We start from the raw sequence: 12,367 nt of genomic DNA, 5'->3' as shown, positions 1-12,367 counted from the left end.
GGAACATGGCCGTCAGCCGGAGGAGAGTGCCCAGCATGGCTGAGGTGCGCTCAGGAGACTCAAACAGTTGAGAGTTGGCATCTGAAATCGGAGCAGCGCAGGGCTGGAGGTGGTGTGGGAGGCAGTGGTGATTAAAGGAAAGGATGAATCTGACTGACAGGTAAGAATGCCAAAACCTTTTTTTTTTTTAAAGGAGCCCAAAGGGTGCTGAAAAAATACCAGTCTCCCCCACTTTTCTCACAGCCATAAATGCAAAAAAGGTCTGGGTTAGACTCACTAAGAAATTCAATCTTAAGCCTTCCTCCAAGAAAAAAACCAACGGATTGGCACATATGGAACGGGTTGAGGAGAAACATTACTGTCTACGCCAGCTCTCCCAAGGCGGGACTTTTCGCCTCGTCCCCAGGCTCCAGCGAGAATTACATGATTTGGAAGGAGAGCACCAGCTTTCGTACCTGGGACCCGAGGTACCAAAAGATTACATCACCAGACACCTTCCCGGGACCCTGTCCCCAGCCACCCTGGAACCCCCCTGCGAGCTTTGGCTCTGCACCCCAGCCACAGCACCGACTGCGCTTCTCATTTTCCACCCAAAGGAACACATATACGTGTAAAACCCCGCAGGATCAAATTTTAAAAGCAAGAATAAACTAGGCAGACATAGCATGAGGCCTCAACACTGGAGGCTAATTTAACTTGACACAGAATAATAAACATTGCACAAACTAGAAAGAGCCAGTGCCGCTAGGGGAGAGCGCACATGCCCCGGGGCCGATGGTTGGGCTCCAGGCCCTGACCGAGCACTCTCAGCTGTGCGACCTTGTGCGAGCTACTCAACCACGCGAAACCTCACGTCCTCATATAGAAAGGAGTATCATGGAAGGCCCTACATCGGTATTGTGGATATTAAATGAGATAATACACATACAGCATTTAGTACAGTACTTGGCCCATGGGGAGAGCTCAAGAAATGTCACCTGCTAGCACTGGTATTGTCATAATCCCAAGTATTTTCATGCTAGTCAGTAACAGCAGAGTACTACTACGTAGCATTTATATATTATACAGTGTCCTGATTGAGATGCCACACACAGTAGCCCAGGTATCAGACTAAGTTTGGAAAGAAGACAGACTGTTCTCTGCCATGCCTTGGCATAGGGGCTGGGTATCAGGCTCTCAGAGGTCTGCCCGAACACTTCTCACCTTTACCCTCTAGACCAGTGGTTCTCAACCTTCTGGCCCTTTAAATACAGTTCCTCATGTTGTGACCCAACCATAAAATTATTTTCGTTGCTACTTCATAACTGTAATGTTGCTACTGTTATGAATCGTAAAGTAAATATCTGATATGCAGGATGGTCTTAGGCGACCCCTGTGAAAGGGTCGTTCGACCGCCAAAGGGGTCGCGACCCACAGGTTGAGAACCGCTGCTCTAGACCCTGGCTCGCCTGCCACAGGTTTCCTCTTACCTTTTTTACATACATTCACATGCCCTTTTGAAACTGTCTCAGGGTTTTGTGGTTTCTGTTAAAGAGGAAATAGACAAGGGATAAAAGGCTCTCTTCTCTGCCTCTTGAAACCTCCATGTTTTATGCTGATAGCTGATTGAGAAGGACAGGGCTAGAATACACAGACAAAAGTAACAGTCATATGGAGTGGATGCCACAGGCTGAGCGACACACAAATCTGAGCTAAGGTTTATTTCCTATACAGCATATGACCTGACTCACTGACTTAGGACCAGCTATTGAGGAAAAGGACGGCATGTGCTACAGTATCTGCGACGTCTCAGGGCAGTGCCCAAGACAGGGTCCCAGATGCTTCAGGTCCACACACCAGTGAAATTCCAAAAGGAAGACTGGAGGTTGACAAACACTGCCAAGATTTTATTTACCAACTATGGACGTGGGTTTTAAAAATCACCTATCAACAAATCTCAGCACAGAAAAAAAAAGAAACCTACAGTCCTTTTCAATAAAAGACTGCTGACCATCACACACACACAGAGTCCTTATTTTTCTCCTTTCACCACAAGCCTGTGAAAACTCCATTCCTGCCAGCACCAGCCCCCCGACGGGTGACTGGCCAAGGTCCCATGGTAACAGTCAGTGATTATCCCGGAGCACCTGTGAGCCAGCCTCCATGCTGGCCTGCGGGATCCTTTCCAGAGTGTGTGGCCAGCAGTATGAGCGAGAGGTGGTATTCTTCCACTTATGTAAGAAAACCTGACTTCCAGGACCACAATCCAGAAGACATATGTACCAACCCTAAATGTGGCCATAGCAAAGAGCGGGGCTTCAAAGGATATTTCAACATTCTCCTCTCAGTAACCGACAGATCTAGTAGAAAACCCAGAAGGGATATAGTAGACACTACCAACTAACGTAACTCCATGCACATTATGGAACATTTCACCCAGTAACTACAAGTATATATGCATTTCAAGTACATAAGGGATGTTCACCAAGAGAAACTATATGCTGGGCCCTCAAGTGTTGATAAATTTAAAAGCAGTGGAATTATGCAGAATATGTTCTCTAACCAAAGCAAAATTAAATTAGAAATGGAGAACAAAAAGCTATAAAATCCCCAAATATTTGGAAATTACAGGACACACTTATAAATAATCTATGAATCAAAGAAGAAATCACAAAAGAAATTTCAAGTGTTTCAAACAAAATGAAAGTTTGTAAACATATCAAGTTTTTTTTTGGGATGCAGCTAACAATTTTAAAAAGGCATTTATAGCTTTAAAACACTTAGAAAAAATATTTTAAGTTGAAAAATCAATGATCTGAGCTTCTACTTTCAGAGGTTAAAAGAAGAAGAAGAAGAGCAATTAATTCCACAATAAGTAGAAGGAAGGAAACAAAGACTGGAAAGAATGAAACAGAAAACGTACAAACAGGAGAGGATCCGTGAGCCAGGAGCATGTCAAAGCCAATCTTTCCACTCTTGAGGGAACAAATGCAGGCACGTCCTTTGACAGAAGTTGTCACTGTTAATGGAGGCTGAGTTAGCACAGGGGAGTCAGCCACAAGTGGGATGTGCAGACTCTATCCACTTATTCAGCGCAGTACTGTGAAACAGCCTTTTAAGGCCTTGCCTGCCCACCCGACTTGCCCTTGCCCACCTAGATCAATCACCAGAGGTGTGATATTCTTCCTGAAGGTTTCCTGAAACACACTGAATCTCCTTTATTCTTGCCCACTTCTTGGTCCCCTGCACAGGACATCACTTGGTGGAAACATGCTGTCAAGTTACGAGTGACAGCTTTCATCTCAACATCACAAAGATAAAACATACCTGCCTTTCTGTCTACAGACTGCTCCAAACAACTTTATATAATAGAGGGCAAAGGAATGGTAGGCACCAGAAGGGAACACTCAGTGCCATCTAACTCAGCAATAACTCACTCATGCTTCATGTTTCTACCAGAGTGGCACTGGCTCAGGCCACTAGAGAGAAGTCTTCCACTGAACAGACCTCTATAGCAGGAGAAAATTCTACAGCAAAGAAATACTCACCAGCAAGATTTTTCCTATTTTGAAGCCAGGCTCTTACCAGCAGAAGTTTTTTGGCCACGAAGCCTCAGTCAATCTTGCGGTCAATAAGAAAGTTACCAAGTTGGAAGGGGCGATTCCCAAGATTGGGACTTTGTGTTTTGTCTCCAGTACGGTCAGCCCAGAATCCTGGGGGAAGGTCACACCCACAAGCGGACGTGCTTGTGTTTCCAATTCAGTGGACAGTGAGTCCGAGTGCTTCCGAGGTCCCTGGTGTACTTACAGTATGCTATCCAACCACTTCTGTGACGTGTATTATACTAGGATATAGTATGGGATGCAGGAATTTTTCAGCTTAGGCCTCTGCCATTCTTTTCCCATTCTTTGCCATTCTGTGTCTCCCTCCCCGCCCCTGCTCCCCCATCCTTCCCTCTCTGTAATTATGTCCTTTGGTGGGGATTTTTTTTTTTTTAAAGTATCCACGTGGAAGTCAACTATTTTCCCTCCCAACTTCATCTCTCTCTGGCATCACGGTGGCAGTCTTAAGTTTTTAATTCATTTGTTTCTTGCCTGCTATGTGAGTTCTCTGAGGGCTGGGGTTCTGTCTATTCTCTATTTTGCTGTGTTGCCATCACCTAGAATTATCCCTGACCTCATAGTAGGTGCTCTGTGGATATGTATTGTGTGAAAATGTGAATGAATTCATATTTTTAACTCTCCCTCCTATGACCCTGTTTTTAATCTCATCAGTTGACGGTTTTATCTAAATTACCTTTCATCACTAGATTTATTTAAGTAAGGTTACTCATCATTTCTTTTAAATCCCAGAATATACATTTGATGTGGGAAAATCTTCTATTTTGTTGCCTTATCCTTTATAATTTTCAACTGTCCTTTCCCACTGCCCTCTGATTTTGCTGGTTTCATTGTCAAAAGATGTGGGACGATTGGGCTCTCTCCTCGGGTGGCCCTAGGACACTGTGGCTGATGGAATAATGAGTCACAGTTTATGGGAAGCACTCCTGCTGCAGATGTTCTTCCCGACCCTCCACGTGAGGCAAGCTTGTCCTCTCAGGCAGTGACCACAGGCTTCTGTGCAAGGCCTGCTTCTTAGAGAAAATTTACCTTTCGAGTTTTTAGTCTTGATAGCACATCTAACTTACTGCATGAAAATAGAGTAAAGAAGAGCAAAACTTGGCAAAGTGGTGATTTGAGCAGCGGCATCCAAGTTAATAAGCCCCAAGTGAACTCATCCTAAAGAAAACTTGTTTTTAAGAATCTCTCTTCCAAAAAAGGCAGTGAAATGTCTGAGTCATTTTCAGTAAGATTAAATTACTGTTTCTTTCTAAAGCAACCAACGATCTAAAACTTAGCCACACAACCATAACCAAGTGTCTATAATTATAGGCTCTTGTAAATGTATATCAAGGGCCTCTCACTTTCTCTGCCTGACTCTTTGACTTAGAGAGGCAAGGTATCAAAATGTACAAGGATCCCTCTAGGTTCTCACAAGAGAGTGTGTGTGTGTGTGTATCATATACTCAGAGTGTAGATAAATTCATGCACAAATATTTACACGTGTCCAGAAGTCAGCATTGCAGTACAGGAGACCATCTTCATTCATCTAACTGTGTTAAAGAAGGATTTACTCTCAGCATTGTGATAAAGTAACTCAATGAGTTGATTTCATTCAGACAAGGAAAACAACCTTGTAGGGAGATGCTGCAATACACACTATAGGCACATCTCGGTTCCAGACCACAATAAAGCAAGTCATAATCTTTTTGCTGGGGGAGGCTCTTGCCTTCAATTTGTAAAAAATAAAAATAAAAATCTGAAGCATCATAAAACAGAGCACTATAAAATAAGGTATAGCTGTACTCTGCAAAACAGCTGATTCTTATTCTGAATAAGAGTTATGCATGCACCCTGGCCAGGTGGCTCAGTTAGTTGGAGGGTTGTCCTTTGCACTAGAAAGATTGTGGGTTCAATTCCCGGTCAGGCAATTGGTTGCAGGTTTGAACAGGAGGCAACCAATTGATGCCTCTCTCTCTCTTTCTCTTTCCCTTCCACCCTCCCTTCCTGCCTTCCTCTCTCTCAAAAAAAAAAATAAAATAAAATTTTTTTAAAATCCATAAACACATCCTTGGATGAAGATAAAAAAAAGAGTATGCATGGATTTTTAAACAATGCATTTTCCTTCTAAGACAAATGACATGCTTCAGTTTTGGGGTTTTGTTTTTTTTATATTTCCCTGCTGCTTTGGGGAAAGAAAACTTCTACATGACTTTAAAATAACATTCAATTTCTGTTTTGTTAAAAGAAATTGGAAAGCTGGACAGCCAGATGACTGGGGCCATGGCCATGGGCGAGGAGAAGACTGTGCTGGGCTAATTTACGCTGGGCAGTGGAACGATTTCCAGTGTGAAGACATCAATAACTTCATATGTGAAAAAGACAGGGAGACAGGTAAGCAGTAGAGGGAACTGAAGAGGGAGCTGCAGAGGTTATTTCCTATTAAAGGGCAAGAGGGCTCTGAATCCAGTCCTGGTTTTGCCACTGAGGAATCATCATAGCATCCTCTTAAGGAGGTCATTGTGAGGAGGCGATAATAAAGGTGCCTAATGTAGAGAAAGTACTCAATAAATGTTAGACTAACTAGCCTAGGTTACACTGTCAGACATTTGTTCTTTAACATATGGCACCAGTATTATATTTTTTTCATAAAGTTCCATACACAGTTCAGGTAGCCAAGCATTTAATTCCACCTGTATTTATTTAGTATTTACTATGGGCAAGATGCTGTAGTAGATAATGGAGAGATATAGTCAGTGCCCCTTATAAGTTAATAAGCCAAAGAGGCTTTTAGAGATTTTTTCCATTTCAAAAGTACTTATCTACAGCTTCATTTAATACATGACCTTCTTTAGAATGTGTTCTCTTAATTTTTTTCATCACAACTAGATTTAAAAGTTTTAGGGAGAAGGAGTGAATCTAATAGTTACGGGATTTCTTTTGGAGGTGATGAAAATGTTCTAAATTGTACAACTTTGTGAATATTATAAAAACCACTTTAATTATATACTTTAAATGATATGTGAAGTGTATCTTATTAAGCCTTTATTTCTTAAAAAAAGTTGGAAGACCATGGAGGGCAGGCACTATCTTTGCACTCTCCCTCTGCCATGCTGCAGAGAATCAGTATATTTCTAAAGGGTACCCCAGGTTTTGCAGCTGCTGCCCAGGGGACATGCCTTGATCACCTACTTCTAGAGCTTGCATTCCTCAGTTCCCATGGGCTAGTAACAGAGACACAGTTCTTGGCCAGCTACCACCCCCAGGGCACAGCACACACAGCAGAATGAATTACACCCCAAGTGTTTCTGTGAAAGAAACCTATTTGCTTGTGCTGGAGCTTCAGCAAGGGGGGCAAGGCTTCTGGTTTGGCACACGTCTAGGGGACTTCTGAGGCCAGTGGACTCCATCTTTGCACACTTACTCTGCCTCATTCAAGGTAATCAGTATCTCCTAGAAAGAAGCCTGTACACTCATCTGGTGCCCTGACCATTGTGACAACTGCTCAGGAGACACTTCTAGTTCACCCAGCTCTGGTTGCCAGAGGAACAAACACTTGTGGTCCTACTGTGTACATTTACATATCTTAAAAGCAGCTGCCTGAAGATCTGGCTTCCAATCAGTCCAAATCTGGGTGCTGACTGAGATCCTCTCCTTGGGTACCTCTCCTTTGGATCTGCCTCAATTACTGGGGGACTAATTATAAAATAGGCTACTTGGACAATCAAGAGCTAGGGCAGGGTTCAACGATAAGGTTCATCTCTTACACAAGGCTATTCCCTCAAGACTGGAAAAGGTGGCACTTTAATGTATAGAAACCAAAATGGGGAATCAAGGTAAATGAAGAAATATATTCCCAAAAAAGAACAAGATAAAACCTCAAAAAGTCCTTAATGAAATGGAGCTAACATAAGAAAGTGCCAAATAGAAGTCACAGAGCTGAAGAATACAATAACTGCAATGAAAACTATACCTGTGGGATTCAACAGTATACTAGATGAAGCAGAGGAAAGGATCAGTGAACTGAGAGAGGGCAGTGGAGCTCACTAACTCAATCAACAAAGAAAGAATTTCAAAAAGTGAAGATAGCTTAAAGGAATTATGAGACGTCCAGTGGATCAACATTCACATTATAGAAGGTCCCAGAAGAAAAAGCAAAAGATAAGCTTATTTAAAGAAATAATGATTGAACATGTCTATAACTTAGGGAAGAAATGTCCATAAGCTGGATCAGACATCTAATCCAGGAAACCAGAGCACTCCAAATAAGAGGAACCCAAAGAGACCTGAAGCAGGTTTCTTAAAATATCAAAAGTTAAAGGAGAAAATATTAAAATTAGCAAGAGAAAAACTACTTGTTGCATACAAGGAAACTCCTAAGAGACTATCAGCAGATTTTTTTTCCCAACAGAAACTTGGCAGGCCAGAAGAGAGTGGCACAATATATTCAAGTGCTGAAATAAAAAACATCCAACCAAGAACACTACTTGGCAAGTTGTCCTTCAGAATTAAAAGAGATTAAAAAATTTTCCAGAAAAGCAAACCCTAATGGAGTCCATCATCACTAGACTAGTCTTATAAAAAATGTTAAGCTGAAAATAAAAGTAACAGGGTAACAGATGAACATGTAAATTTCACGGGTAAAGGTGAATATAGTAAAATTCAGAATAATCTCATTTTGTAAAGATGGTACATTAATCATTATAGAGCTAGTATGAAGTTTGAAAGAGAAAAGTAGTAAAAATAACTGATAAGTTGTTAAGGGATAAACAATAGAAAAAGATATTCATTGTGACATCAAAAACAAAAAATGGTGGGGGAAGAATAAAAGTGTAGAGCTTTAGAATGTGCTCAAACTTAAATTGTTTTTAACTTAAAATAGGGTGTTATAAATATAAGCTGTTATACATAAGCCTCATGGTAACTACAAGGCAAAAACCTATAGTAGATACACAGAAAAAAAGAGAGAGAGAAAGGAATCTAAGCATACCACTAATGAAATTCATCAAATCACAAAGGAAGAAAGCAAGAGAAAAAAGAGAGAGAGAAGAAAGGAACAGAGGAATTACAAAACCACCAGAAAACAAATGGCAATAAGTACATTCTTATCAATAATTACTTTAAATGTAAATGGACTAAATTCTCCAATCAAAAGACATAGTGGCCCAGCCGGTGTTGCTCAGTGATTTACAGAGCATTGACCTATAAACCAGGAGGTCACAATTCAATTCCTGGTCAGGACACATGCCCAGGTTTTAGGCTCGATCCCCAGTAGGAGGCGTGCAGGAAGCAGCCAATGATTCTCTCTGATCATTGATGTTTCTATCTCTCCATCTTCCTCTAAAATCAGTAAAATGCCTTTAAAAAACTTTTTTTTAATATATGAGTGACTAGATGGATAAAAATACAATCTATGTGCTCCCTACAAGTGATTCACTTCAATGAAGGACACACAGACTGAAAGTGAAAGGATAGAAAAAGATATTCCATGCAAATGGAAACCAAAAGAAGTTGGGGTACCTATATGTATATGAGGCAAATAGACTTTAGAGATTTTTTAAAATTGATTTTTAGAGAGAGAGAGAGAAACATTGATGCAAGAACAAACGGAATGGAGCCCACAACCAGGGCATATGCTCTGACCAGGAATCTAACCAGCAACCCTACGGTGCGTGGGATGACACCCAACCAACTGAGCCATACTGGCAGGGCAGGCAAAATAGACTTTAAAACAAAAACTGTAATAAGACCAGGTCATTACATAATGATAAAGAAGTTAATATAAGAGGATAAACATTTGTAAGTATTTATGCACGCAACACATTATATTTGAAGCACCAAAATATGTAGAGCGAATATTAACAGAACTAAAGAGAGAAATAACACTACATTGATAACAGAGGACTTTAAAGATAAATCATCCAGATAGATCAGTGGTTCTCAACCTTCCTAACGCTGCGACCCTTCAATACAGTTCCTCGTGTTGTGGTGACCCCCAACCATAAAATTATTTTCATTGCTACTTCATAACTGTAATTTTGCTACTGTTATGAATCGTAATGTAAATATCTGATATGCAGGATGTATTTTCATTGTTACAAGTTGAACATAATTAAAGCATAGTGATTAATCACAAAAACAATATGTAATTATATGTGTGTTTTCCAATGGTCTTAGGAGACCCCTGTGAAAGGGTCATTCGACCCCCAAAGGGGTCACGACCCACAGGTTGAGAACTGCTGAGATAGATAATCAGGAAGGAAACATTGGCCTTAAACAACACATTAGACCAAATGGACTTAAGAGATATATACTTAACATTCCCCCCAAAAGCAACAGAATACATATTCTTCTCAAGTATATATGGGACATTGTCCAGGATATATCTTATGTCAGTCCACAAAACAAGTCTTAATAAGTTTAAGAAGACTGAAATATCAAACATCTCTTCTGACCACAAGGATATGAAACTAGCAATGAGTTACAAGAAGAAAACTGGAAAATTCACAAATATATGGAGATTAAACAGTATGCTACTGTACTACAAATGGGTCAAATAAGAAATCAAAAGAAATACAATATCTTGAGCCCAGCCAGTATTTCCAGTGGTTAGAGATCAGCCAAAACACCCAAAGGTCACAGGTTCGATTCTGGTCAAGGGCACATACCTGGATTACAGGTTCACTCCCTGCCTGGTCGGAGCGAATGCATAAGGCCACCAATGGATGTGTTTCTCTCACATCAATGTTTCTCTCTCTCCCCCTTCCTCCCTCCCTTCCACTCTCTCTGAAAAGCAATGGAAAAAATATCCTCAAGTGAGGATTATTAGCAACACATCAAGAATACCTTGAGGCAAATGAAAATGGAAACACAATATACCAAAACTTATGAGACTCAGCAAAAGCAGTTCTAAGAGGGAATTTCATAGCAATAAATGGCTACATCAAGAAACAAGAGAAATCTCAATCTAACTTTACACCTCCAGGAATTAGAAAAAGAACAAATGAAGCCCCAAATTGGTAGAGGTAAGGAAATAAAGGTAAGAGCAGAAATAAATGAAATGGAGACTAAAATGGCAATAGAAAAGATTGATGAAATCAAGAGCTGGTATTTGAAAATATTTTTTTTTAAATGACAAACCTTTCGTTAGACTCGCAAAAAAAAAAAAAAAAAAAAAAAAGGATGGCCACAAATATAATCTGAAATGAAAGAGGGCATATTACAACTCATACCAGAGGAATAAAAAGGATCATAAGAGACTACTATGAAAATTTATACACCAACAAATTGGACAACATAGAAGAAATAGTTCCTAGAAACATAACCTATCAAAACTGAATCATGAAAAAATAGAATCCAAATAGATCAATTATTAGTAAGGAGGTGGAATCAGTATTCAGAAGCCTCCCAACAAACAAAATCCAGGACCAGATGGCTTCACTAATAAATTCCACCACCAGATATTTAAAGAACTATAAGATAACTGTTGAATAAAATTGAAGAAGACACAAATAAATGGCAAGATATTCTGTAATTATGGATTGGGAGAATTAATACTGTTAAAATATCCATACATACCAAGGAATCTATAGATTCAGTGCAATTCCCATCAAAATCCCACTGGCAGCCCTAACCAGTTTGGCTCGGTGGATGGAGCATCGGCCTGTGGACTGAAGGGTCCCAGGTTCGATTCCGGTCAAGGGCATGTACCTTGGTTGCAGACACATCCCCAGTAGGGAGTGTGCAGGAGGCAGCTGATCGATGTTTCTCTCTCATCGATGTTTCTAACTCTCCATCCCTCTCCCTTCCTCTCTGTAAAAAAATCAATAAAATATATATATATTTTAAAAATCCCACTGGCATTTTTCACAAAAATACAACAAACAATACTAAAATGTGTATAGAACCACAAAAGACCCCATGTAGCCAAAGTAATCTTGTGGGGAAAAAAAATAAGGCTGGAGGCATCACACTTCCTGATTTCAAACTCTATTACAAAACTATAGTAATCAAAACAGTATGGTGTTGGCACAAAAACAAACAATAGCCTGGTCGGTGTGGCTCAGTGGTTGAGCATCGATCCAGAAACCAAGAGGTCACTGGTTTGATTCCTGATCAGGGCACATGCCCAGGTTTTGGGCTCGATCCCAAATAGGGGCATGCAGGAGGCAGCAGATCAATGATTCTCTCTTATCATTGATGTTTCTATCTCTCCCTCTTCCTTCCTCTCTCTAAAAATCTATAAAAACTTACTTTAAAAAAACAGAATAGATCAATGGAACAAAATAGAAAACCCAAAAATAAACCCATGCATTTACGGCCAATTAATTTATGACAAAGGAGCCAAGAATATACAATGGGGACAGGACCATCTCTTCAGTAAATGGTGCAGAAAACTGGACAGCCATATGCAAAAGAATAAAACTGGACCACTATCTTATACACAAAAATTAACTCAAACTGACTTAAAGACTTGAATATAAGACCTGAAACCATAAAACTCCTAGAAAAAAAAAAACAGGCAATAAACCCCTTGACATCTGTCTTGGCAATAACTTCGGATTTTACACCAAAAGAAAAGGCAACAAAAGCAAAAATAAACAAGTGGGACTATTTCAAACTAAAAAGCCTCTGGCATAGCAAAGGAAACCATTAACAAAATGAACATGCAACCTACTGAATGGGAGAAGATTTTTGCAAATCATAGATCTGGTTGGGGACTAGGATCCAAAATACATTAAAAACAAAACAAAAAACTCATACAACTCTAGCAAAAAAAAAGTGTCTAA

The 12,367-nt window shown here is 40.1% G+C and overlaps 1 protein-coding gene and 2 long non-coding RNA genes across 10 annotated transcripts in view; 2 read left to right on the top strand and 1 right to left on the bottom strand.

The window, feature by feature from the left end:
* Positions 1 to 12,367, bottom strand: part of LOC132239742 (uncharacterized) — a 60,566-nt gene that overhangs the window by 5,003 nt on the left and 43,196 nt on the right. The window contains exon 2 of one of the 8 annotated variants that reach the window (XR_009454139.1): positions 1,470 to 1,620. The exons of the other annotated variants lie outside the window; for them this stretch is intronic. This is a non-coding gene — a long non-coding RNA (uncharacterized LOC132239742). The remainder of the gene's footprint in view (positions 1 to 1,469; positions 1,621 to 12,367) is intronic. 8 annotated transcript variants of the gene reach the window in all.
* The window catches only part of COLEC12 (collectin subfamily member 12), a 179,475-nt gene that overhangs the window by 165,161 nt on the left and 1,947 nt on the right, over positions 1 to 12,367 (top strand). The window contains exon 9 of the mRNA XM_059706502.1: positions 5,827 to 5,972. Coding sequence (XP_059562485.1) covers positions 5,827 to 5,972 — 146 coding nt within the window. The remainder of the gene's footprint in view (positions 1 to 5,826; positions 5,973 to 12,367) is intronic.
* Positions 9,287 to 10,776, top strand: LOC132239744 (uncharacterized). The gene is made up of 2 exons (XR_009454144.1): positions 9,287 to 10,220; positions 10,258 to 10,776. It is a non-coding gene; the product is annotated as an uncharacterized LOC132239744 (long non-coding RNA).

Source organism: Myotis daubentonii, chromosome 8 (assembly GCF_963259705.1).
Source record: "Myotis daubentonii chromosome 8, mMyoDau2.1, whole genome shotgun sequence".
Classification (NCBI taxonomy): Eukaryota; Metazoa; Chordata; class Mammalia; order Chiroptera; family Vespertilionidae; genus Myotis; species Myotis daubentonii.
The sequence above is the reverse complement of the archived record's forward strand: the minus strand, read 5'-3'. Positions and strand labels throughout refer to the sequence as shown.